This window comes from Phaethon aethereus (assembly GCF_964289735.1).
Source record: "Phaethon aethereus genome assembly, chromosome: 4".
Taxonomy (NCBI): domain Eukaryota; kingdom Metazoa; phylum Chordata; class Aves; order Phaethontiformes; family Phaethontidae; genus Phaethon; species Phaethon aethereus.
Genome location: NC_138578.1, coordinates 42,772,537 through 42,800,480, shown reverse-complemented (window position 1 = coordinate 42,800,480; position 27,944 = coordinate 42,772,537). Strand labels below are relative to the sequence as shown.

Sequence of the window (27,944 nt, the reverse complement as noted above, 5' to 3'; positions counted from 1 at the left end):
GCACTGCATCTTATTCCTAGACCTAAGCTAATAATCTATACCACAGTAAATACTTACAAATTTAATGGATTGCAACACAAAAAAACACACTGGATTTATGCCATATATGCATCTTTGCTGAACACACACTGCACACCAGAAAGAACTCCTGTAGCTAAATTATATTATGCTTCTTTAAATAAAACCACTGCAATCTGACTTACTGAAACAAAGTGAAGGTTTATATAACTGGCTTCCCACCGCCTCCTGTGCTCTTGGTTTTCTAGGCCTCTTTTGCTATGCAAAGCATTTCAGCAGTATACTTAAATGAGTGAATGTTGGACAGTATGATTATATGCTTTTTCTAAGCTGAGCAATGCATCCCACTTGCTGTATGTTATACATTGCTGCCTTAATTTTTTCACTGGAAGAGAAATTACATGATGACATTTACATTCCTGGAAGCCGTCAAATGCTAAACTAAAGTCTGAGGAGATTGGGTTTTTTTTTTTTCCTTTCTTCTGTGTACTGAAATCTAGTATCCCTTCCTGTCTCGTTTTTAGCTCTGAAGCGAAATATTATATTTGAGTCAGGCAATCTTTTTTCCTCTGCCTCGTCTCAACATACGACCCTAACTTGTATTACAGGAACTTGCATGTATGTGTAATTACGGTTAAAAAAAAAAGTCAGCCTCGCAAGTGTATGCAGGCTGTCCCGAAGTGAGGTAGCCTACCACTGAGGAAACATGGCGGTAAGTTTCTCTCACGGCCGGCTCCAGCCGCGGACCTGTCCGCCATCAAGGGTTAACCGCCTCCCTTCTCTTCCCGCCTCAGACGCGGTGCTGTCCGCTCCAGCCCGCGGCTAGCGCAGCCTACCGCAGGGCTACCGCTGTGCCCCCCCTTCCCGCCACCTCTTGCCAGCCAGCTCCGGAACAGGCTGGCTCCGGAGCTGATGCGTAGACGTAAAACTGCGTATTGCCCTTGCAAAAGCGCTTATTCACCTTGCAGCAAGGCGCCTACGTGGGAAGGTAAGGCGCTGTGCGCCCCCGCCGCCTCGGGCTGGGGCTCCGTCCCCGCTGGCGGCGGGCCCGAGCCGGCCCCTGCTTTCTCTCCGAAACACCCGCTACCCGGCTCCCTGCTGGCCGTCTCGGGGGCGGTGGCGGGCAGACACACTCATGCTCCGCCGCTGCCGTTAAACGCCGGCCGGTGCGCTGAGGGGGGTGGGGCGGGAGGGCGGGGCCGGCCAGGCGCGAGCGCCGCCGCCTGCGCACGCGCGGAGGCGCAGTGCACGACCTCGGAAGCGGCGGGGAGGGCGGGAGCGATGCGGCGGGCGGGAGCATGACAGGTGGCGGGAAGCGGAGGCCGCGCGGGGCGGCGGACCCGGCCAGCGAGCAGGTGGCCGTTAGCGCGCGCGCGCGGGGGGGTGTGTATTGGGGGGGGGGAGGAGGGAGCGGCCCTGTGGGGTGTCGCGGGGGCCGGCAGGCGCGGCCTGAGGCACCCCCGGACCGGGGGACCGTAGGCCTGAATCGGCGCGGATGCCTTGTCGTGGTGCCGGGCCTCTGCCTCCTTTGCCCTTCGTTCTGGTTTACTTTGAGGAAAACCCGAGGGCCCTTCTCCGACGCGGGAGCCTCTCCCCGGTAGCCGCGCTTCTGCCGGGTGACCGCCGCCTTTCAGGTGTGCTGTGAACCGCAGCCGCCCGGGCTGCCTGCCGCTGCCTGATGGCGGCCCGCTTAAGGCGTGGAATATTTGCCTCCTCGTACTGCCCTAACAAGAGAAAAGAAACCTGCTTTTTTGTAATTATTATTACTATTCTTTCAAAATAGGGGTGTAACGATTCCTACCAAGACTTGGAGGCTTACGTGGGAACGAGGTAGCTGAGGCTACTGCTTCAGTGGTGTGCGTGCTTGAATGGATCATTTCCTAGCGTGTTTCAGTTCGTGTTACGTGGCTTGTTTTAAAACAACTGAAACTTTAATGTACTTCTAAAATGCTGCGCTGTAAACTGGACCAGTTCAGATGTTGAGTAGTGGAGTAGTTCAGATAGTAAGGACTTGCAGGACTTTTGTTGGATCATTTAGCCAGACATGACAAAATAGTATCCCTGCTTCCAAGTGTCTGTAAAACACACGAGTGGCTTGGATGTAGGCTGCTGTGTGGTTGGAAGTGGTCATTTTAAAATAATGTAGAACTTGGATTAAACTTTGGGATTGCTTAGTCCTTTCCTTGATTAGCTAGTAAGTGTGCTTCTGTTGGTTAGATTGACCCATTAATATCAAAGTAGCACTTTGCTATTTCATACAGGGTTAGCACATGTCTCAGATAAGGCACTTCTAAGGGTTTCTGTCCAAAATAGATGTTCTAATTGGTATGCTGGTTTAAGTAACGAGCGTGACTTAATGGTTTTGATCATTGTTCCTCCATTAAAACAGAAGCTTTGTAAAATCCTTTAGTAAAACTGACAGGAAGCAATTAAATGAACTTTGTTTTGGTGGGTTTTTTTTATCCACAGTGTGAAAAAAATGGAGATGTCAAGAAGAGAAGGTCAAATCAGGCAGATAGCCCTGATAGTCTTTGTCAAGAAGCAGAAACATGCTATCGGCTTAGACTGCCTGAAGACTTCTATCAGTTTTGGAAGTTTTGTGAGGAACTAGATCCTGAGAAACCAAGTGGTGGGTTTTTAATTCTTTTTTTCCTTTTCTAACTTTAACTCTCAAAACCAGCCTGAAGGCAGGCAAACTGGAGGTGGTCAGATGCATTCTAATGCTCCTTCAGTCCAGTTAAGATGCAGGATACTTACATGAGTGTAAACAAGAACACTGGAGATAATCACAAAGATGTCAGTACACTTCAAGCTTTATAAAATATAATTACTGAAATCGTGTAATACAAAGGGACTAACTGTTGTCCAAATTTGCCTTTCTTGCACATATGTTTGAAGTGTATAGTATGGAACTGAAGTTTCCTTGTATCAATCCAGGTTTCAGCTTCCCCAAACTTATTACATGTAACACAACGTGGCATCATAGAATCATAGAATACTTTTGGTTGGAAGGGATCTTTAAAGGTCATCTAGTCCAACCTCCCTGCAATGAGCAGGGACATCTTCAACTAGATCAGGTTGCTCAGAGCCCTGTCCAACCTGACCTTGAATGTCTCCAGGGATGGGGCATCTACCACCTGTCTGGGCAGCCTGTGCCAGTGTTTCACCACCCTCTGTGAAAAATTTCTTCCTTAGATCTAACCTAAATCTGCCCTTTTCTAGTTTAAAACCATTATCCCTTGTCCTATGGCAACAGGCCATGCTAAAAAGTCTGCCCCATCTTTTAGAAGCCCCTGTAAGTACTGGAAGGCTGCAGTAAGGTCTCCCTGGAGCCTTGTCTTCTCCAGGCTGAACAACCCCAACTCTCTCCGCCTGTCCTCACAGGAGAGGTGTTCCATCCTTCTGATCATTTTTGTGGCCCTCCTCTGGACCTGCTCCAGCAAGTCCATTTCTCTTTCCTGTGCTGAGGGCTCCAGAGCTGGGTACAGGACTCCGAGTGGGATCTCACCAGAGAGGAGTAGAGGGGCAGAATCCCCTCCCTCGACTTGCTCGTCACGCTTCTTTTGATGCAGCCCAGGATACGGTTGGCCTTCTGGGCTGTGAGTGCACATTGCTGGCTCATGTCCAGCTTTTCACCCACCAGTACCCCCAAGTCCTTCTTGGCAGGGCTGCTCTCAATCCCTTCATCCCCCAGCCTGTACTGATACTGGGGGTTGCCCCAACCCAGGTGCAGGGCCCTGCACTTGGCCTTGTTGAACCTCATAAGGTTCACATGGGCCCACTCCTTGAGCTTGTCCAGGTCCCTCTGGATGGCATCCCATCCCTCAGGCATGTGAACTGCACCACTCAGCTTGGTGTCATCTGTAAACTTGCTGAGGGTGCATTTGATCCTGTGTCATTGTTGAAGGTGTCCTGGTCCCAATACGGATCCCTGAGGGACAGCGCTCATCACCAGTCTCCATCTAGACATTGAACTGTTGGCCACTACTTCTTAGGCGCAGTGTAATAACCTAGCTCTTGAATGAAAGCTATCTGAATAAAAGAATGTCTCAGCTTTCCTTGTCTAGTGGGAAGCTTTTGATACCTGAGTGACACAGGAACTTCTTAGTTTAGATATGTACCCACCAGAAAGTAAACGAGTTCATGCATTATTTTTCAGATGCACTTGTGTCAAGTGTTGGGCTTACACTGGTTGGACCATATGATATTCTTGCTGGAAAACACAAACCAGCAAAATCAACAGATCTGGACTTCAATCTTCATTGGAGATTCTTCTATGATCCCCCAGAATTCCAAACGATACTTGTCGGGGATAGCAAAACACAGTATCACATGGGATATTTCAGGTATTTTATTTAATGTGTGCTCTTGCTGGACTAAAATTATGTATAGCTTTTTCTCCTCTGTTTTCCACGAGATGGGATTTGAGAACTGCATGCTATCACCAAACAAGAATCTTTCCCTTCTGTAATAGAATATTAACATGGGTTGGTATCTTTTATTAAGAGAGATCAAAGATACTGGAGTTGGAGACTAAATGTAAATATTTACTAAACTATGCCCCCAACCCTCCAGAGCACCTTCACTTATTAAACTTTTGCCATGATACTCTAGAAGAAAAAGTCAAGCCTTATGAAATAAAGGGAGCCTGTATTCTCTCTGCATGTATTGGTACAAGCTCCTTTCAAAGCCATGCTGTAAGATATTAGAGCTTTAGATCTAAGGGTGTTTTTTGTTAAGTGTCTGAAGGAAATGGCAGCGTGGTAAGGAGGAAAATTAATTTTACTTTGAAATAGGAGAAATGGACATAGCTTGACTATTTGTGTGTACTTTTTCATAAAAACAGGGATGTGCCAGATGAGCTTCCAGTGTGGGTTGGTGCAAATGAAGCTAAGAAGGGCTGTGTGATTTCACAAGTTGGTGATAATGTCTTTGCTGCAGTCAAGTAAGGTTCATCCCTCCTTTTCTTTATTAAGAGTAGAAGAGAAACTATTAATTGGGATATGCAATGTAGAATAATGTAGCTAACTTACTACATATCTGTCTTTCTTGAGAAACACTTGGTTATTTTCTGCTCCTGGTAGCAAGTTTTAAGGTACTCTCAAAAGTCTTAATAGGCTTCTTGACAGTGTTTTCCTTTTACAAGTAAAATAGATAAGTGTAAATTATTTCATTCTTTAAATATATTGGAAGAGATAGGCTCTACAGCAAAAAAAATGCCCACTGGGTGTGTTAAAATACTTCATAAGTAAAGAAAGGGCATCCCAAACAGTGATGAAGGAAATCTGAATATCATACTAAATGAGTAGCATCTAGCTCTTGTTCTTGCCTACGTAAAAAATACATTATTTTTGCATGTAATAGAAATTGTACTTCTTGTAGTTATTTGACCTGAGACAGGATAACATTTATATGGATATATAATTCGGTGTGATTCATGAAGCTTTACATGGTCCTGCATTGTGAATGTAAACAACATATTTCATGACCTGCCAGTTAAAAATAGAAGGCTCTTGAGGACAGATGCGTGTCAGTAAGTGAAAGCATACTGAAGAAAAGCTTCGTGTAGTGCAGAGTTAAACGAGGACATCTGTTTTGAAAGCACCGTGATGAAACTCATAAATATGTATTTATGTGCCTGACTTGGTTGACAAATAGTAAATCTGGCACTGAAGCAGCAAACTGAATCCATAAGATAGAAAGATGAACAGCTACCGAGTCCATGAGAATCTTCAGCACCTGCAGATTGCACAAACTACATTGTAATGCAAATACAGATAGGAAACACCAGAGTACTGTCTGTGCCAGACCTTTTTTTTTCCTTCTTGTCATGAAGAAGCTTGCATTATCAAGTCTATGTGTATAAATAAACCCATGACTGCTAATCTTTGTTATAAGATTTGGGGACTTAGTGATTAGAAGGCTATTTGCTGGTTTTTTTCCTGTTAAGCTCTCTTAAGACATGTTTTTTCTGTTTGCAGATTATTTTTGTCAAAAAAACTTAAGGAAGTGACCGATAAAAAGAAAAGTGCTATTTTGAAAGACATAGATGAAAAACTAACAAGAAAAGCAAAAGAACTGGGTTATTCTCTGGAACAAAAAACCATGAAGATGAAGCAGAGAGATAAGAAAGTATGACTTTCCTGATCCACTGGAGAGAACTAAGTTCTGTTAAATTTTTTTTCATTTACTTGCCTGTTTCTTTTATTTTTTTTTTCCTCCTTCTAGTCAGTAAAGATGCTTCATTAGGAATTTCCAAAGTTAATCAGCACTTTCTTTAAAAATTCAGGAGAGGGAAGATTAATACAAATGTGTTCCAAGTAACAGGATTAAATAAAAACACTTTCTTTACTCTTGTAAACTATGGCTTGTTATTCAATTAAGGGGGGGGGGGGGGAAGAGAAGGAAAATAGTCCAAAAACTAAAACAAATGGGGAGCATGGAGAAACCTGCTTCAAGGTGAAGATTGGCGCAAACAGTTGGGCTGGATTTATTGGAAACAGGAACATTAAGGATGATATGGATTAGTAATAGAGGTTTTTTGCATACCTATCAGAAATATGCTAGGAGGTGACTAAACAAATGTAGAACCATGCTACACAAGTGACTAGAAGGATTCTTGGATTTCAGAATTTGACTAAAACGGAGTTTGCAGTTATTTTAAACTTCAATACTTGAAAGTAACTGCTTTATAATTTGAAACTAAGTTGACGCCCTGGAGCCCTGGGACACTATATTAGGTTTGACCACCAGCAGTTAGGTGTAGTGAGGTGAGTGATTTTATGTCACAGTATTGACTTAACAGTGCTATATTCAATTTCCTGTCTCTCTTTATTTAGGTGGTGACCAAAGCATTTCATGGAGCAGGCCTAGTTGTTCCTGTAGATAAAAATGATGTTGGATACAGAGAACTTCCTGAAACAAATGGTAAATAATCTTGTTTTACTATAGTCTTCTGTTTTATTTAAGTAAACAACCTTCAGTCACACAGCTAGTCTGCAAAAACCAAACTGCATTCGTATTTCCTACTTGAAGAATATGAGCAATGGGATTCAATGGCAGAAGTCTTAACCATCACACTTGAGCTCCAAGTATTTTCTTTAAATGAACCAGATGAGAATCAATGGAACATGCTAAATCTGAAGTAATTCCTGAAGTAGTAGTTTAGATGACCTTCTCTCTTGTATTATCACAGCCACGCAGGAGGTAGATCCAAAAAACTGATCTACTTTCAGGCATTTGTGGGTTTATTCCTTGTTCCTTTCTCTTCTCCTGGTGGTGTTCTAAGCATCAGTTCCTTGATGGTGCAAGTTCACCACACAAATGCTTGTCTCTGGGGAACTGAGACAGATGGGCATGGGGCAAGTATGAGCAGCAAAGAAGAGGGAGAAGCTTGTTCCACCAGCAGCTCAGGGTGTGCCCACTTAGCCTTCATGTAAGCATGACACACAGGTATGTTTTTGCCACAGACTACTTCTGTGCAATATTAAATTTCTTTACTTAGACATCTAAATATTTCTACTTTGTTTTTTTGCAGCTAATCTTAAAAAAATTTGTAAGGCCATTGTTGATGCTCCTACTGATGATGAGAGACTGAAGGCCTTTGCACCCATTCAAGAAATGCTGACCTTTGTTCAGTTTGCTAACGATGAATGCGACTATGGAATGGGGTATGAACTGGGTATGGACCTGTTTTGCTATGGATCACATGTGAGTACCACAACAATTATACTTCACAAAATTTTGCATTGCTTTCTGCGCGGACCAGGAGTAGTTCTGTCGTATATCTTTATTCCAAACCCTATCCCATCATTGTCCCTAGGAATCGTGAAAGTCTACAAGAATATTCTTAGTTTGTGAAGACTGTTAAAAAGTCAAACTTAATGACACCATTCCATGCTGAATTTAAAATTGCTTGCATGAAAGCAGTCCTGCAATCCAGAGCTGTTATTAGACGCCTAAAAATGATCAGCCATCTGATCCAGAAATACCGAATAGCTATAGCCCCCTGTCCCCAGCTGCTCATATGGACGCAAGCACTCATGTTCAGCTGCATCAAGAAACACACTGATGTTTGTAGTAAATCCAGCTGAAAAAATTTGAACCTAGGTCAGTTGCTTGCCTGCACTGCCTGTATGGCTGCATAAGATATCTCCCACAAGGAGTCTCTTTCTAGTTCTGTGTTAACAACAAGTATCATAAATAAGCTGATTGACTTACTAGTGCTTAATCACATGTAAAGATTCTGCTTAACACTTTGTTCTGTATTAGCCACTGTCTCATTGATGAAAAGGGTTGTGTCTGTGATAAATCTATGGCTAGGAAATAACATAAAGAAGCTTCAACATCAGTGCAATGTTAGTGTCATAGAAACACTCATGCAAAATACTTCTTTTTGTAAAAACAGTATTGGCTAAGGGGTGCTCCAAAGCATCATGTAGAAAGATAAACATTTTGCAATACTAAGTGTAGGCCCAGAAAAGTTATGCTAAACACTAGTTAAAACACTTAGCCACTGAAATGAAGGAAGACTCACTGCTCTGTCCATACACTGTTAAATTGCAAATTTGTTTCTTAGGAGAGCAGGGCAGGAAGTCTTAAGTTCCCTACAGCATCTGAGAATGTGTTGTATTTCCCTCTGATACCCTGCTTATTTAGGACCTTTCCTTCAGTGACTATGCTCCTTCAGCTCCTTAATTCCTTCCAACATCTGGAAGGGCAGTGAAGGAAATAGTTACTTCCAGTTGGCTGAGTAGGTGGAGACAAAACCCCATCTTTCATGTTTTGTGCTTCTCATCATGAGATTAACCACTGACAAACTCGTGTCATAAATAGTTATATCTTGGCCTGATATTTATCTTGGGCAGCAATTTGAAACAGCTGTAACTTTGCAGCTGTTTTCTGAAAATAGAAACCTTCATTTTCTAGTTTGGTAAACAGAAAAGGAAAACAATGGCTTCACGCATAAATAACCCAGGGTCTGGTCCCAGTGTTTTTGCCTGGCTGTTGATGCCTGAGAGCTGCTTTCCAGTTCCAACTGGAGCTCTGCGTAGAGCCAACACTGACACTTCAGCTGTAGCCCAAGACACAGAAAATCACTTAAACCTCTTACCCTTTCATCTGAGAGGTATAATGGCCTTACACAAAAATAACTATCACAAATGCTACATATGCTGACTTTTATACATTTGAAGCACTTAAATGGTTACTCCAAGTACCATTGTGCTCCCCTCGAGCTGTGGAGCGTGCCAGGACTTAAAACTGCAGGCTGGATGCCTGGTGCCTCAGCAATAGCCATCATCTCTTGCACTGCTAAAACCTGGTTTCCCTCTCTCACTGTGGCAGTTCAGGTAACCCAGCCTGACCTTGCTGTGGCCGTTACAGGTGTAGCAGGGGTGGGTGCTCGCCACTTTCTGGCCACAGGCTGAAGAAAGGGCTTTTGAATGCGGCCATGGGTAGAGCTCAGGCTGCACAGAGGCACTGAGCCCCCAGGGCTGTTCCTGTTTTCCTTCTTGCCCACAGTACTTCCACAAGACGGTGGGCCAGCTGCTGCCTCTGGCTTACACCCTGCTGAAGAGGAACCTCTTTGCTGAGATCATCGAGTCGCACCTGGCTGACCGGCGGCAGGAGAAGGTGGACCAGCTTGCGTCCTGAGCCGGCCAGCTGCTCTTGTGTTCTCGGGCATGGGCTTTTCGTTCTGTTTTTGCCTCTGTGTGTGTGTGTGAGCGCGTGTGTGGTGTTTTTTTTGTACCCCGCGGATGTCCCACCCCCGCGGTCAGTAAAGCTTTTCTAAAGACGAGGGTGGTTCCCGGTGATGACCGCCGGCTCCCGCTGCGCATGCGCCGAGGTGGAGGGGGAGTCACGTGCTGCTAATGCGGCAACCGATGGGCGGAGGTCAGCGCGCGTGGAGCTGGGAGAGGGGCTGGGCCTGGCCTTGTGGAGGCCACGCCCCCGGCGGAGGCATCGTCCCTTGCTAGCGGGCGGGTGGCGCCCGGCTGCGGCGGGTGCCGGAAGCTGCCGGGGGGGGGGGGGGGGGGGCTTGCCTTGCTACCTGGGCGGGCTGCCGGTGGCGGCAGCGCGAGCTGGGGCAGGGCGGCGCGGCGGGTCTCCCTGCTGTAGGCTGAAGCTGGCCCTGGGGCGGTTGGCGTCGCCGCGCGGCTTACTGCCGCCGAGCACGAGCAGGCGGTTGTGGTGCTGTCCTGGGAGGACGGACCCGCTCAGTCACGGGCTGGCTGGGCGCCGCTCAGCGGCAGCCGGCTGCTGCTCTACGCCTGCCGAGCTGCGTTTCCGTGCTCTTCCTGGGTGTTTGCTGGCGTTCTGTGTTCCCGGAATTCTGCCCCACCGCGTGGGTGAAAGTACGGTTATGGCTGCTTTCCCTTTTGCAAAGCAGTAAATCTGGATCTGGCTCAATTAACAGGAAACTAATAGGGTTAAAAAATAGCTAGCTGACATTACAAGATAAATTAATAATTCCACTACATTTGCTACCTTATTAGGCAATCGGGACTTTTAAAAATAGAATCAAAGTGATTTTGTACAAGATGCAAATTGTTCTCAAGTTTGCTAGCCTGCTGCTCTATTTTCTTGTCACTACACCTAGAATTTTATTCTCAGGCAGCTGCTTGGGATAATAGTCCAGAAACCGCTGGAAGGCAAGATTTGTTCTTACCCAGCAGGCCAGGCGTCATGCAGTGACTTGACTGCTCTTGCTGCAGTTGATGCCATTGCTAATGGCGGTAGTGCTGTTGCTGAAGATGATGGGGCACTGGCCATATGCTCCCATCTCAGAGTGTCCCTACTTCCTAGCAAAGGATTGTACCCCCAAAGGTCCCTTCTAGCATAAACTAATACGTTATTCACAAGGTAGGTTAGACTGCTGCAAAAGCAGCAAAAATCTCGAGTTTTAAATGAAAAAGGCAATTGTTTGCCACATGTACTGTTGGAGGTTTGCCAACCCCACCCCTTTCACTCGGCAAATGTGTGTTCCATTTATTCAAACATAAGCACAGGCTGGTGTGGACTCTTTCATGGGCCAGAATTTTATGTCTGACTAATGCATAAAAAAGAGGTACTTTCTTGAAAATTCAGTCTCATTCTCACCATTTTTAGGTTGCAAGCAGAAGGGACCTGCACATTAATGCCCTGTAACTCATAACAAAAAAAAGTATTCACAATTTAAATACAAACTTAAATCTGCAAAAATGGGGACCTCTGTATGGATTTTCCAGTCTTATCTATTCATCTCTAATTAAAGAGGAAAACTGCTACATTAAGTGAAAAAATACTGAAGTGGTGTACACTGTTAATATACATCATCAGCCGATGTCTGACTTCCCATATTTTGTAAGCCAGAGTACTGTGTAGAAACTACATCATCCTTGCTTTTAAGAGACAGCAAAAGCACATCCACTTTTAACTCTTTGGAAGCCAACTATTCTATAACCATATAATTAAAACAAACATTTTTTTAAATGTCTTCTTTAGAAAAAAAGAAGTATCCAATACCGATCCTGTTTGATCAGGTTAATTGTAGCCAATCATTGGCAATACAAACACTGCTTCTCCTCCTAAAAGTCAAGTCATTCTTTTGTTATCTTGTGTACTAATTTTGGATGTAAAATTCCTAGCTGTTGATTTTCTCTCAGGGAAATGAAATTCAAAAATCAACACAAAGGTTGTTTGGGAAAACAATGAGAAAACATGACAACAATAAATGGTCATAGAAGTTTTTAATGTTTGATTAAATCATCACAGTAATCAGAATTTGTACTGTAATGATATGCAGCTCTACCACACTATTATAAATAAAAACATTGAGATCAATATTAAATACAGCTCTAGGCAACATCACAGATTAACAAAGAATGCATTCTTCATCAACCAGTAACTGAATGGGTTTAAAAAAAAAAGAAAAAAAGCTGACACTTCCCCCTCCCATCCACCACCTTTTTTTTTCAAATTAGTAACTTGAGTAAGGCGTTGGAAGTTTTACATTAGAAAATTTTTGTTGCACAACACAGGCACACATACTTCATTACCAGAAGACATTTGAAATGTCAACAGGGAAAGCTTAAGCAGGTAAGAAGAATAAACTGAGATGCACAATTTATCTGCAGCACTCGGGATCCATACTGAAATTATAAAAAAAACCACAGCAGGGGTGTGAACTGTATTTTAATTCAGAGAGTACAGTCTGTAGATTTAGGTGCAAGTTAATACAGTACACACAGCAGTGCTTTATGAGAACATCAGAAATGGCAGAGGTTTCAAGCTGATTTAAAGCAATTTTTATGTGTAGTGTTTGTTTATAAATTCTTCCACTGTAGAAAAAAATTAGACAACAGAAATTGGCACCACAGACAACTTCCAGAGCTGGCCTCTACAAATGGGCCAAATGCTGCTCTTTGTGAAGTTTCTCCTGTACTTCAGGCGTACGCAATGTAACAGAACAAGTTTTGAACCACTAGCACTGACTTCACATGGAAGAATAGAGCCGGCTGGGGTTTTAACACAGCCTGATTCCCTCTTCCAGTTCCAAACCCATTTTTAGTACAGGGGCTGATCACCATGAGCCCAGTGGCACCTTTTGCTTTCTACAGATTCCAGTTGCTGCAAGAGGTGAGGTGAGGTGATGTAGGTGGCAGTTTTATACTCAGAAAAATCAGTTAAAAATTCAGCAGAGCACTTAAGCACAGGCCTTATTTTGGAGCTTGCCAAAAGTACCAGGATTTTGTTTCAGTATGTTATTGTACTTAAGATAAAATCATACCGAGTGCTTTGTGAATAAAGACATTTGAGGTAACGGAAGAATGCCTTAGAGATAGCTAGCAGTAGTATTATTTTAGACGTTCACCATTGTCATTTTTGCAGTCTTGTGGGCATTGTTGTTAAAATTTCCTCCTTTTATCTAACCCCATATTATAAAGCATGATTTTTGGCAGCCAGATTCCTTCATGTTTTTCCTCCCTACTTTAGGCTTAAGGCGTATTGCCTTTTTCCTCTGCATGTGTTTGTGTGGTGGTGGTAGTTTGATGAGATTAATATGAAACAAGTTAATCTAATGACCAGAAAGAAAAAAGTACAGAAGCTAGGGGTCTGCCAGTTCACCTGCTAGCATGTGCATTGCTGCTGAATTTTAAATTCCTGCCAAAGTTTCAAGTACTGGATTCAATTCTGCCCTGCTGCTCATCTTCTGTGGCTATGTATCATTTACACCTCTATGTACTTGAAAAAAAACCCAAAACAAACCCAAAGTCAAAAGCAATCTAATAATGATAGTTGCTTTCTATTATTTTTAAAACCCTGCAGTTTTCTTAAATAGACTTTTAGTATCACTGTTCCAGTTATCTGCTAGTAAAGGAAAAAGGGAAATCTTAAGGTAATGGCAGTGAAAGTTACATTTGAAAGTGATCTTATATGCATGTTGGATCATAAAGAAACCATTTTGTTTAAACCCTTCATCTAGCTGTAAACATTTGCTAATCCTCCATTACTTGCAGAGGATTATGAATTATTCTATAAAATCACATTAAAAAGGTAATTAGTTATGTAAGATATTAACTGATTCATATTTAATAGATTTTTAATTCATACAAATATAAATAAAGAATGGTAAAACTTCAAGAAAAATAATATACATTTAGTGCAAGTTATGAGTTACATTTCTTCCTACCATGTCAGCAGTGGAACGTCTGTTGTGGAGAAGAAAAAATAAAAATTACCATTCTCAAATTTTACAGGGGAGGGAAAAAAAGATCTCCAGTGTTGTAGCATGCAATTTTTACCAGATACACGTATACAGAATTGTTCCAGCTCTTAACTAGTAGAGTAGCAGTATTTTTACTTATACTGCACAACATTGGTATATAGTGTAAGTGTTTTCAATAATACAAAAATTGCATAAGACCGGGTCACATTATTATTGATATTTTCTGCAGCAAAACCAGTATTTTTCTTTGAAACGCTAGTTTCATCTAGTTTTTATTTTTCTCGTATCATGACAGCTCACGGGCTGAAATCAGTTTCACATTGTTCTCGCATGGTATTACCTGTCCAGTCTGTTTTTGTTGCAGCGGATCTGTACTGCCCCAAGCATTTCATGATGTACAAACTTACACAATTAATGGCACAAGAAAAACCTCCCTTCTTGTGATTAAACCTCAGTAACTCACAGTACATCTCAATATGAGAAACAACTGCTTCAAGAGGGCACACCAATTTTAAAGAGGCTTTGTTACGGCTCAGGAGAGAGAGAAATAAAGCTCTTCTGGAATGTAGAAAGGTGACATGAAACGTGTAATTGTTAAACGAGTGAACACAACAGTTTTCAATGGTAAAAAGGGCAAGACCTTTCAGTCTCCGTAAGATGGCTCAATTCGGAATGATCCCTCCAGAAACAGGGACTAATAACGCGTCTCTTCAATGCTGAAGTACCAGGCCGGGGCTGGAGAATTGCGCCACCTCGCACGGCTCACCCACTGCACTATCATGGCAGACCTGACGTCTCGGGACGCATCCAGTGCAGGACAGCAGCTCTCCCTTCCCACGCTCCCATCAGCCTTCCTCCTCGCCACACAGTCCCCCAGACCAACTCCTGAGTTCCAGCAGCACTGTTACGCAAAAACCCAGCTCTCGCCTCTGATTTTGGGAGTATCCCCCAGACTAAAGTGTTGTGCTATTCAACAAATGAACCTCCTCTTCCGTTTCCTCTCTCTCCTCAGCTATGGGTTTCAGTTGAACATTATTGAGGCGGGGTCTTGGTTTGCCGTCTGGGCCATATGACGGAGGATATCTTTTTTTGTTATAATGCCAAGGAGGCGCCTGAAAAGGATAAAGGGAAGATCGATATTAATCCAAGCAGGAAAACAATAAAGCAGAACAAATCTGTAGCCAAGTCCTTTTTGTTGACAGGAATAGAGCAAAAGTAAACAGCCTGATTTTCTTATTTAAACAAAAACATTTTATTAATCAAAATATTGAGGAACCACCGCTTTGTTAAAAGACAGCAATGCTGAGACACCATATCGGATGGTATCTGACAGCTGTAGTCCATTTTAATGAAATACAAGTGATACAAGTACAGCCCGTGACAATTTTTATTTAACTTTTTGTTTCTACAAAAATGAAATTTTTATTAGCATATGCCAACAAAAAAGTAACAAAGAGGGACAAAGAAAAAAGAGGTATGAAAAAGAAGTGATATTGATCCCATTTCATAAGGGAAGTGACGTACCACTTGATGGCCCAAAATCCTAACCGCAAATCAAACTCCCCTTCCCTCCATTTTTAAATCGTAAGGATCCTTCCAGTCTGACGCACTGGCTCAGGCTGAATGTATTCATAGGAGCACACTGTATTGGCCGTGAAACTTTTGTAAAATAAACAACGGATAAGTAGTTTTTGGAGTTCCCAGCTTTAGAAAATAAATCGTGAATAATAAAAAGAGAGTTTTCATTTTCCAATTTAGATACTGTGCTCTTATGACAGGGTCTTCATGGCTTTTAAAATTATAACTCTGCGAAATACCAAAAAAGGTGAGACTGTCCAAAAGGATAATATCACAGGAGAAGCAAAGAGCAGAATGAATGAGCTGCTGCCCTTGTTATTTTGGTTAGTACATTTCAGTTTGTCTTATTAAAGGATGCATGAAATACTTGTGAAATATTAGCATAAAATGAGAACATAATTAGCATGTTTTGCACATAAGCAGCTAAACTTGGTGGCATGTTTAGTAGAGACGTAGCAACCCACGTCCAAATTAAGACAAAGTCTACCTTCTACCTAAGGTTAGTTCACAACATCATGGTTGAAACAACATCTAGATGCTGAAGTCGATAGTCAACATAGGAGCATCACTTAGTGGCTTACGATATCACTGAACATTTTATAAAGGAGTACATTAATTGCTGTAGGTAACAGCAGCAGAATCACAGGACTTTACATAAAATCACAGGACTTTACTAAAAATAAGAGTACTTCCAAAAAATCATGTTGATAAAGGGGGACTACAGGGAAGATCTAATGCTGTGATACACTGAAAACATGCTTGGCTGTGCTTCTCAAAAGACATGACACTTACTTTGCTATTGAACAGCTACTTAAAGCTGTCAAGATCAGAAAAAAAAACTGGCATACACAAAAATCTTAATTTGCATCAGGCAGAGAAAAAGTATTCCTAGCTCCGTGCTTTCCCACCTGGGGAAATCAGCAGATCAACTAGATGGATCTACGTGATCTCAAGAACAAAAATATCCAAAAGTCTACTGTTTACTTTAATGTTGTGACTAACAGTATGTCCACAGTAACAGCTTAATTTCTACAAAAGGATTTTGCACATATTATTTTATGGTTTAATACAAATTTTTAGCATAAGATGATTTCATTGTTCAGCTGATGTCATAAAAGCCCTGAACAGTTCACAAGTTTCATGCTTCCTGACTTCTAATGTGTCTAATTACGAGATCTGATATATCTAATCACCAAGGGTTCGACGTGCTGCTTTAGTTGCTCGAGATGCTCTAATATGTTCTTCTTTGTGATGATCCCCAAGACAATCCTGAAACAGATCACGTTATGCTAATAACTGTATATGAAATCAAATAAAAAAAAAAGTTCTAATCACAATGAAAAAGGATTAGGAGTAGAGCAAAACTTTAAAAAAAAAAAAAAAAAGGTTGCAGGAAAGCTAATGAGATCATTAAATGAAAAATGTCAGTACCCTTTCCCCAGACATTGCCTTTTTAATTTTTCTCTCAAAATGCTGAACACAATTGGATCTTCAACCACCCCAGAGCAGTGTGTTTCTCATATGACGTACAGGTCAGGGAAACATACTTCATCCCTTCTCCCCAAATTCACGTCTCTTCAGGTTTTAGAGGCACTGAAACTAAAATCTACTTTTATTTCCTTTGTTTAATAGTTAATTTTTCCTCATGCATACAGATAAATTATTCACATTTTAACAAGCCATAGTAGATGAACGTCATAATAACTGTGTGAAGTCAGAGCAATTGAGGTTTGAAGCTGCACTATAGAGTGGGGTTATCTGGTGTCCCTAGAAACAGACCAATTCAGGAAAATTTCTCATTCATGACGGTATAAATCAAGAGCAACTCCCTGGAATGGATATTCTGGTACAAATTAGGAAGAGCGAAGCTCAGTTTTTATATATCTCTGTCACCAGCACCAGTTTCTGCACAGTTCCTATTCCAATCTGGATTGGAACCAACAAGTTGGTATGTGTCTTTATGTGGGTATATTCACTTTGCAGGAAATTTGCCAAAATATAGATTAGTCCTTGATGTCCACATGGCTGTATGCCATGGCTAAATACCACTAGTACTAGTATTTATTATCTCATCTTGCTGTAATGGACAGTGTGGTCATGGAATATCACAAGTTTGTAAACTGAAGTAGGATAACAAATATCAATGTCTGAAAAAAGCATATTATCAAAGCCATCCATACTTGCTGCTACTTTATAATAAAATTTAAAAATTTATAGTGCAGTTTGACTTTGCACAATTAAGCTTCTTTAGAGTCGATTTTAACATCAATGTCAATGAGCACTCAACCACAAGAGAAACTAAGAAAAAAACCATCACAGTAAATAGTCTTCATTGATATTTTATCAATTCAGATTTCCCTCCCCAAAACAAGAATAACTGCACGCCTGCACTGACTTCTAAGTGTCAGATCACAATGTCCTTTCCCCATCAGAGAAAGGTTTTTGAAGTCACCTGTGCTTCTGAAAACATGTACTCGCCATTCAATACAGGGGTGCATTGAAGAAAAAAGAAGAGGAGAACATTTAAAATACATTTGTTTTAAATAAATGTGAAAAAATAAACTTGGAAACCAATGCAGTATTTAAATATTTGCCATTTGTAGCAGCAGTCCTTCTGCCTACAGCCAAACAAAGAAAGTCCCACCCATGTTTCAGGTTCCTGGGTGTTTGTCCCATGATCCTAAATAACGTGGATTAGCAGACAATGCTTCACTCCCTTGGTGCCTTAAAAGACATGCTAAGGAGAAAGCAAGATACTATGGTAGGAGCTGCAATGTTGTGTGTCAAATTTTTAACACAAGAGAAACAGGAAAGCAGGATCTTAAAGGAACAGCTATACAGACAAAGATCAGGTAAAAAAAGAGGAGTAGTTTACCTAAGAGGCAATTATAATGAACTGTTTCTGTGCCTAGGGCTGATTTATTTACTAGGTAATCTCACATGACAAGTCCCTATAGTCTCATTTACAAACATTCTAAATCTTAAAATTACTTTCTTGAAATATTTTGAAGTGTAGAAACAAAGACTGCAGATTGAAGTCCAGAACTAGTAGCCGTTGTTTAGTTGTTAGTATTCCAAAAAACAAGAGCTTGGTGGCAGTCGCCATCACTAAACTCCAGAATAGGAGATACTGACTGGATCGTTTTCTCCCTTGCTTTTTATGAACCCAGATATTTGTAGATGTTCAATAGCTGATACATCGCATGTTGCCAGAACATACATTAAGAACAAGGAAATACAGGCCTTAGACTGTGCACCACCCAAGACCAAATTTCTGCGAGACAAGTTGTGTCTCCTCTGCATGCAAGCTGCACACACAAAACTTGCTGAATGGGACCTAAGTTTTAACAGCACTTCTTAAAATGCCTGAAATCACCTGCCTGCTTACTTGGAATACAAGGCAGGAGTAAGAATTTATGACAAGTGCCACAGCACAGCACCTTCTTAATGAACAGTCAGGGTCCGTGTTTGCAGTACCAAACTTACGGGTTCAAACACCATGATCCTGGAATATATCCTGGTTCAAATACTCTGATCCTGGAAGTAAAAATGACTGTATCTAACAAAATGAACAGCATTGCTGCCACTTTACTCACCCATTGTGTGTTACAAGGCACTGCCTCAGACCCAGCTTCCGGAAGATATCCACCACTATTTCCATTGGTGTGTGGTCTGTCACGGTGAAAGGGCTCATGTCAAGTATGCTTCTAAGTTTCAAAGGTCGAGGGCTTTCTGCTGGAAGCGATGGAGTATGCTGGGCAAAACAGACCCTGGAACTGCCAACAATCCCCTCCTGCTTCTTTCTAGCACTTTCTTTAAGAAAAAGAGGGGAGGGGGGGGAACAGCAGAGGAGGAAGAATTTACATTCTTGGAGTAAGATAACTTAGAGCAAACAGACAGATCTATCGATAGTATCAAGGTTCTGACGTTATTCTTTAGATGCTGACATTCTGATATATGCTATTTTGATGTGTTTCCATAAAGCCACTGCTTTATCCCTAAGAAGTGTTTGTGCAGTAATCACAGAAGCCATCTATATACCACACAGCTTTAGCCATTCTTCAGCTACTACCTTTCTCGCTCTGATAAGTAACTTCTATTTATTATAAAGAGGTGGAAAGACGTAAAAACTAACATGCAGGAAGCACATTATTGGCTGCTGAAAAAACTGTCAAGGGGAAAGCCAATCTCAGTTGACAGCTTCCCTGTCATCATTCCAATGGCTGTAATTATTCTTAGTTTGAAACCAGAGGACTAGTTTCTGATCACTCTGAAAATCCTGTCTTGTCTGTATGAATTTATTTAGCTTTGTTTGAACTGCATCTTCTTCCTCTTCACGTCTTCATCACCTTGGTGACATCAGTATCCCTCCCTGTACTATTTCACACAACGGACTCTGTTACGCCAGCCAAAACCCAAAAGTAAGCAACTTGCACTGTGCAATCTCAGCAGCTGAATCGAGTCTTACCTGTGGAAGTGCATTATTAGAAGAATGTTCTGTTATTCCCTCATTTACTCTAAATGGAAACTTAAAACAGTACGTTTATGATAATTTCCAAGTTTTGAACATTCACACACATCCTACATGGTCCAAGACCACAGTTTACACAGTATAAAGACCACAGGCAAAAGTTTTTCTGAAATGACCAATGTTGTGTTCGCAAAGCTTTTTTTTTAAAAAAAAATATGTTCCAGGAGACCTTTGTGTCTCTTTCTCAAGTGTCTTTGTTAGACAGACACTTCTCAATGTACAATCTTATGAATTGTAAAAAACCCCAAGTAGTTTGAGATGCAACTTCCATCACTGACTTCATGCACCAAATGCTACAGGTTTTTTTACATAATAATTTTCTTACATAGTAATGACTTTTTGTGTATGGTAATACCCTCAAAATCCACAATTTTTTTTCTTGCCAATGCACAAGGCATTGTCACAAGAATCACACAAGTTCTAATATTCCCCCAGAGGCAGATGGCTCAAAGAGGACTTGTGTGCTGATGTGCACAAATTTCCCATTATACAGACAAACAGGAAAACAGAAACCTAAAATAATTAATATTTCAATTATCTCTCCATAATACAATCCCAGTTGCTGTAACAAAAGTAAGTAACATACTGTCAAGAGTGAATTGCGATATCCATTTAAATTTAAAAATTACTTGGACAGTTATTCTCACAGAAGCCTGCTGTTCTAAAATGAGAATTTACTCACTTTTGAAGAAGAATGTGAATATAACGTAATCTGAGGAAGAGAGATTTTGACGCTAAAGCCTCAATACAAATAAAAATACTGGACTAGATGATGCTTACTTCAGTATGACAACTCTTGTTTTTATGACAAAGACATTATTATTTTTCCTATTTCAGAGTCTGCTATTGAAGATAATCATAACCTTCAATAAAGGAATGGACAGCCTGCATGAGGTATCTGACTCTGAAATAAGTCTAGAAATGCACAGAGTAAATTCTGGTTTCAGCTATAATATAATTTCAGTTGGCATATATAATCATGCAATACTGGAAGATAATTACCTATGGCAATAGTTAAATCTCTTCTTAGAGCAAAGCCCACTAGTCTCTGCGATTCTTTTGACATAATAACAGGAAAACCATTATAGCTGGTTTCGTTGATCAAGTTTTCTATGTCTTCAACTGTCATATTGTCCTGCGTCAGAACTGCTAAAGGTGGATCGCTTCTTCGAGGTCTCATAACATCAGCAGCCAGTGTTGTGTGAGTGAATTCTTCCTTTGCATCCAAGAAAGGATATCCATTCAGTCGGATGTGTGCCTCATAGATGCCTTCCCTCCCAAAGGCATCTCCTACCCACTTACTGGTCATGACTGCAGCCATTAGGGGCACAATATATTCCAGCCCTCCTGTTAGCTCAAAGACAATAACTACCAGGGACACAGTCATCCTTGTCACACCACCTGCAAAAAAAATGGTAGCCAGTAACATTCTAGTATCAGCTAATAATGAATTTAGAATTTCCTGCCTTCCTGTTGAGAACTACAAACATTAACTTAGCCATTAACGGTCATCTGACAAACATCATTCTGTATAACACAGAAGCAGACAGGAAAAATGAGCACAAAACTTTCAGAAGTGAAACTAAGCTTTAGGGAAAATTCCTAGATGGTCAGAGAATAAAGGGAAAATATGTGCAGTTCTTTCATGTAAACTAGGAATAAAACTATGTATTTCTCCATACCACACCTAGGTTAAAAATACCGAGAAATGCAAGGAAATCCAGGAAAGCAAGAATCTGGAAAAAGAATGGAACTAATGAAGGAAAGTCACAGGTAGCAATTCAACATCTATGCTGTACAAAGGATTAGGAATTTAATGCTGTCGCTGAATCATAAAAGTTGAAGAGAATTCTGAGCTGATGAAAAGAAATCTCTTTCTTGGACAATGGGAGAAAAGAGGGATTGTATTTCTCTTTTGTTACTATTCAAGATGTTTTTTTCTGCCAAGGTTTCTGATGCCACATCTTCATTCAATAAAAGAATATGATCTTTCTTCCAATGCACCCACAAATGATTTGAGTTGGTCTATTAAAAGACAAAACAACCTCTCCAAAAACTGTATTTGTACCACTCGTTTATTTGGTCATTCTAATGCACTTTTCCTTAGGGAAAAGGTCTACATTTTTTCAGAATCTGTACTAATAGCTTTTAAGTTTAATTTCTAAGGCAACGAAGTTATAAGCTAGGACCACAGAAAACCTTCAAAAAACCCTCTCCTAGTTTAAGGCCCAACTTAAGACTCTTTCTATGAAGCTGATTTTCAACAGCTTGTAAATTAGACTTGTTAAAAATATCTCAGGCTGGACTCCTCAAATCATTAGACACGTCTTAAAGTTTTGTTTGGATTATGAATTTCAAAAACACTTTTTGCAATTCATGTAGATGTGGCAGCTGATTACGTCACCTCCTTGTAATAATTTCAACAGTACTTGACTCTGCAAATCCTCTACTTCATAAATCTCAAGAAACATATTTTCCTAACTGATGTGGTAATGATACCAAAAAGAGAAAGCAAACAGTACAATTTCAATTCTTCTATTTCTCATGAATTTAAATTTCACGTGTTACTCCTCAGATCGCAAGGGTCCAATGGTCTCATCTAGAGATGTGAATGTATTATTCTGAAGGGAGAGAAGTCCGTATGATTGTGATAATGTGTTCCAAAACTGCACACATTTGTATCTCCCTTCATTTTTAATCATTATTTTGACAACATACAAGAAATCAGATACTTATTTACTTCATTATATTTTAGTTACCTAAGCATGCAGCAGCACCAACCATGGCATAAAGACCAGGTGTAATACAGTCGGCTCCAACTTCACACCACTCCTTGAAAATGAACCAGTCATGATGGTAGTAAGCCAGCTGCTCCACTGCAATTCCTACAATCCTGCCTGCTATTGCTCCAATTGCCATACTAGGTATGAACAACCCGGATGGAACCTGCAATCAAAACAGAAGAACTGCCATCATGCTGATGGGAACATACCTGATGCACAGATTTACCAGTAATTTTCTGTTTGCCAAAGGAGATGCAAATGCTCAAACTGTCATGTTAAAAACATGCAAATTGACACTGCAAGGTTAGTAAAACTTAACACAATGCTATTGATACCTCTGATCAACCTGGTTAGCTGAATCCCATTTTATGAGCATGCTTGTTTATTTTTTACTGTATTTAAGAGCCAATCTATCGCTAATACAGGACCGCAAACTAGACTCTCAGTGCCAGCAGCACAATTCTCACCATATGTGCGTACAATCTGAGATACACTACTAGCACTGAAAAGTATTCCTTACTATTTCCCATCTCTTTTATTACTTCATGTGCTCGAGTCAACATTCACTGACTAAACAAGCTTTGCACATAGGACTACCTTCCCAAGCTGTTTCCTAACACTGCTATAAATTAGACGGCCAACGAAATAGGTGATTTTTAAAAGAAGCTTTGATTACTGTATTGCAGTTTTCCATGCAAAGTAATGTATATAGAATGCTGAATACACTAAGAGAGAAAAGGGCAGGACAACTCCCATTGCAAAATGTAGATAACATATTACTGCACAAAAAAGTTCCTACTGTAATTTTAGTTATTTAAACTCTTTTTTCTGTTATTAACTAAAATCTGAAAAGGACACACAGCCTTGTCAGACCAACATGGCTTAGTAAGATATCATTGCAAGTCTTGCTTTTTTCAGCAGCGTCACACGGAGTGAGGGTTCATCTGAGAAACTGCTGTTGTGTATCTTTTCTCCTCCTTAGGAAGCTAATCTTCTTTCCAAAAAACATACTGGTGTCTAAATGTCTCATTAAACTGCAAATGCCTGCTGCTTCACCTCACAGCAGCTGTTAGTATGAAAATACTTTCTACTGTGAGCAAGGTACAGATCTGACTACAAATAAGTAGAATTTTTACTTTTTGCCCAAATGTACCTAAACCCATCTTGTCAAAATAACTTCATTAAAAAATTGCACTCCTGGTTTAACAGGACACATAATTTAATTTTTTTTCCCACTGTACAGCTGTGAAATGTAAGTATTGTGCAATTCCAAACTATAGATTTTGCCATGGAATCCAATAAGCTGGTGCAGAACTGTATTTCAGAATCTATTATTATTATGCCAATATTTATGGTTGCAAAGATGATTTCTAACAGATAAACCAAGGACAAACAAACATAGCAAGCTTTGTGTTTGAAAGCCAGCAGCACAGGTTTTGGAGAAGAAGTTTAATTCATTCCTATCCTGAATTACCTAATATTTCACTGCTGATAGAGGGAACTATTCAATGCTATGTTTTTAGTGTAATATCCAAACCGTGCATTTATATCACTACTGTTATTTCCCACAATCAATCATGCATCTAAACCCTTTTCTATCTGTTAAAATTCCAATTTTTTCTTGAGTGAAATTCTTTCTTGGTGAACAGTTCAATAGCACCCTAAGAAAAAGAACATTTCCAATATAAAAGTAATTTAATAGATCTTTGGAACTGCCTCCGATTCTAGTCTGCTGCTGCAGTGTGCCACAGAAATTCAGTCTCCACATGGAAACTGCATCCAAACTACAGAATCACAGAATCATTAAGGTTGGAAAAGACCTTTAAGATCATCAAGTCCAACCATCAACCCAACACCACCATGCCCACTAAACATGTCCTGAAGTGCCATGTCTACACGTGTTTTGAACACTTCCAGGGATGGTGACCCCACCACCTCCCTGGGCAGCCTGTTCCAATGCCTGACCAGTCTTCCAGTAAATAATTTTTCCCTAATATCCAGTCTAAACCTCCCCTGGTGCAACTTGAGGCCATTTCCTCTTGTTCTGTTGCTAGTTTCTTGGGAGAAGAGACCAACACCCATTGTTTCCGGTCCTTTGTTAACATAACCATTTTTAAGCATTTAGCTCCCTCTCTTCTTTCTATCACATGTGGATAATGGTTACAAGTCTAACTGCAATTATGATTTTACATCTGCATTCGTTTGCATAAGCCTCTGAATCACAAGGCACAAAGCAGAGAGGAACCTTCACTGAGAAGGAACAAGGAAAAAAAGTTAGGTTCTACCTTGTCTTAGCTTTCTTCTCCAGTGCATGCCAGCCTAACTCAAGTTATACTACAGAGGCAATTATTATTCTGGGGTACGTATATCATTTTTGAAACAAACAAGGAATCAGGATATGGATGCAACTTCCCACTTCTATGGTAGTGTAGCTGCGTATCAGTCAGGTTCTGAGGCAAAGCTGTAATCCCACCCAACTGTTGATCCTCAGCATTTAGATACAGTGATGAGTCTACTGACAATGAGCAGTACAGTATATGTACAAGAGCCTGAAAGAAAAAGACCAAACAAAAGAAAAAACCCAAGCCACTGCTGCATCAGCTTCCTGGTGCTCCTTGTTCATGGCAGTAAGAGCAGTAGGAACTTCCACGCACCGCAGGCAGCAGCCCAGTTGCTTTGCTTACCTCACAGGAAAACAGTGCCTGTGGGGGAGACATGTGTGTGCACATGGCTACAGCTCCAGGAACACACCTGGAGAGCTGAGAGGATCCTTGATAATGATTTAATTGTCAAAGTCATCTTTTTTAAATTTATTTTTTTAGAATTCTCAATTTTCTCATCATTTCATAGAAATAAAGCATAATGTTATATTTATTTGCTTTTAAAGTGAAATCCCCTTCTCCAGGTCTCCAGATACTGGCTGACATTCTAACCAGCCGTATGCTTTAAAGCTTCAGAGAAATGTATTTAGCACAGTCCCATCAATGACAGCAGCATGACTCCTGCTCTATTGGCAAAGTGATAAATATATTCTTACAACTTCAGAAAAATGTTTCCGCCAAATTGCAGATGCTTAAGTTGAGAAAATGAACCAAAACCAAAATGAAGTGCAAGCTCTACCCTTCTGTAATCTAGTGAATTCTAATACACAAAGTGTGATCATGTGGTGACAATCCCACAAGAGCCAGATGCACCTGAACACATGAATGGAAAGAAATGTTACAGTGCTTAGAAGGGCAGAGCCGTAGATACAAGTACAGTAAGTAAATGCAACAGATTGGAGCAGTCATGTTATAGAATAACACCTGAAATTTTGACCTATGGAAGACTAGCATTTAAAATACAATAGATTTCTCTTACCCATCAAACAATAGATGGAAAGTAACTTCAAGCAACAGACTGCAACATCTTCTAAAGTTTCAACACATGAGAAACACAGAACAATACTGTTCTATCAATTACAGAATGACAGAATGGTCGAGGACATGACCACTCCAGATTGTCTAATGCAACACCTCTGCTCAAGCAGGGTCAACTACAGCAGATTGCCGAGGATTGCATCCAGTTAGGTTTTGGTATCTCCAAGGATGGAGACTCCACAAGTCCTTTGGACAGCCTATTCCAGTGTTCAACCACTCTCACAGTAAAGAGGTGATTTCTTATGCACGCAAGTCACGTGAACAGTAATGTAGACTGAGAAGTTAAAGCCAGTTTAAACACAAATCCTGCTTAGTGAACATTCTACGATATGTTTGTGTTAAGAAATGTTTGATAATGATGCAGTTGCAAAAAAACTATGAGGGGAGCCTGACAAGACAGAAAATGATGAAGGCATGACTGTTACATATCATTCAGAAAACGGCCACAGGTTGAAGAGAAGCTGAAGAGAGCTCCAAAACAGATTTAGAAAATGACCAGGAAAGACAAAAATTATGCTGCTTTGTAATGAAGAAGAAATTCCCATTACAGTCACATGGACAAAGCACGCTTTTTAGTCATGACATGCAGTACTGGAAATTTCAGGAAAGAAATCATCATCGGCTCCCTTTGACAGTCTGCAGTAATTACATTTATGTGATAAATTAGGAGAGGGGATTAAAAAAAATCCAAACTACAAGTTGTTCAAGAGGTACAGTCTTTTCTTCTTCCATGTGATAGGACTAGGGAACCCGAGTGGTTGTGTTTGAACTCAGCTCTTGGAAATTTTAGAATCATCCTTATTGCTGAATCAGGCCCATACAAACAGCCATCCACCCACACAGTTACTGTTCCCTATTAAATTTAGCATGCATTTCTATTTAGCTGAACAAAGGGCTAGTCTGAATTAAACTTAATATTGTTTTCTACAACAACTGCTTACTAATCAACAGTAAAAAGACCTTTTTTTAGAAGAACTACATATGAAAAAACGCTATAAACAAAGCTGCTAGCTTTAAGAGATGCAAAACGAGAAAGGCGGTAATTAAATAATCACAGCAGATGATACAGCCACTGCATTCGCACTTACCTTGATACCAAAGGTGAAGACTGTCATGATTATTTTAAATATGAGTGCTAAACACAACTGCCATATAGCTGAATAGACTCCAGTGCCTGCTGGACGGTCAGGAATATCATCTACTATTTTGCTTGCATTCATATCGTTTCTGTAGTCACAGAGGGAGGAGGATTCTAATGGCCCACAGTCTGTGAAGAGCTCTTTAATAAGCTCACTGGTGTTTAGCCTTGTATATGGATTAGGAAACGCAATGACAGCTGTTATTGCTGCAACAATAATAACCTCCAGGACAGGATACTTCCCAAATTTCGTAGATTTGCGTCGACGACACCATGCAATGTTTGCTCGGATGAAAAACGCTCCCCAGAGCCCACCAAATACTCCCAGAAGAATAAAAGGAAGCAGTTCAAAAAGGTACCAAGGAGTGTGGTATTCCACATAAAAAAGAACTAGGCGGCTATTACCAAAAGGATTGATGGACCTTAAAACAAATGCAGCTACTAACGCAGCAAAAAATGATCTCCATAAGGTCTTCAGTGGGAAATAGTAACTGACCTGCAAAAGGCAATACATGAGAATAATTAGTGATTCAATTAAAAATACTGGAAAGAGTGTTTTATGCACATATTACAGTACTGCTGCTCACATGGTATAGGCTAAAAAAAAGTTCTCAATTTACATTAACAGTATTATTCCTATCACTTGGAGCACTGGCGCTCCAGCATATACTATGTTTTTATAAAGCTCTACAACAATTCATACTCATACCAGTTTTAAAGACAATACTAAAGCAGTATTGAAACCACTGCTGTTTTAAGACTGTTAGGA

General features: G+C 40.7%; 2 protein-coding genes across 5 annotated transcripts in view; one reads left to right on the top strand and one right to left on the bottom strand.

Annotated features, from left to right (window-relative positions):
• Window positions 1-1,301: 1,301 nt before the first annotated feature.
• Window positions 1,302-9,672, top strand: HPF1 (histone PARylation factor 1; the record flags this gene model as incomplete). Its single annotated transcript, XM_081998900.1, has 8 exons — window positions 1,302-1,373; window positions 2,488-2,647; window positions 4,178-4,364; window positions 4,865-4,963; window positions 6,000-6,150; window positions 6,858-6,945; window positions 7,556-7,728; window positions 9,541-9,672. Exons 1-8 carry the CDS (start codon window positions 1,317-1,319, stop codon window positions 9,670-9,672), a joined length of 1,047 nt encoding a protein of 348 aa, XP_081855026.1. The 5' UTR covers window positions 1,302-1,316.
• A 4,807-nt stretch (window positions 9,673-14,479) lies between these two features.
• The window catches only part of CLCN3 (chloride voltage-gated channel 3), a gene marked incomplete at both ends in the record, with an annotated part of 53,272 nt that continues 39,807 nt past the window's right edge, over window positions 14,480-27,944 (bottom strand). For 3 of the 4 annotated variants that reach the window (XM_081999282.1, XM_081999284.1, XM_081999283.1), the window contains 5 exons: window positions 14,748-14,838; window positions 18,901-19,117; window positions 20,838-21,236; window positions 22,595-22,781; window positions 27,126-27,671. In XM_081999282.1, the coding sequence (XP_081855408.1) occupies window positions 14,748-14,838; window positions 18,901-19,117; window positions 20,838-21,236; window positions 22,595-22,781; window positions 27,126-27,671 (1,440 nt within the window). Of the gene's footprint in view, window positions 14,839-16,497; window positions 16,574-18,900; window positions 19,118-20,837; window positions 21,237-22,594; window positions 22,782-27,125; window positions 27,672-27,944 lie in introns of all 4 variants that reach the window. The other variant, XM_081999281.1, reaches the window with a different exon arrangement.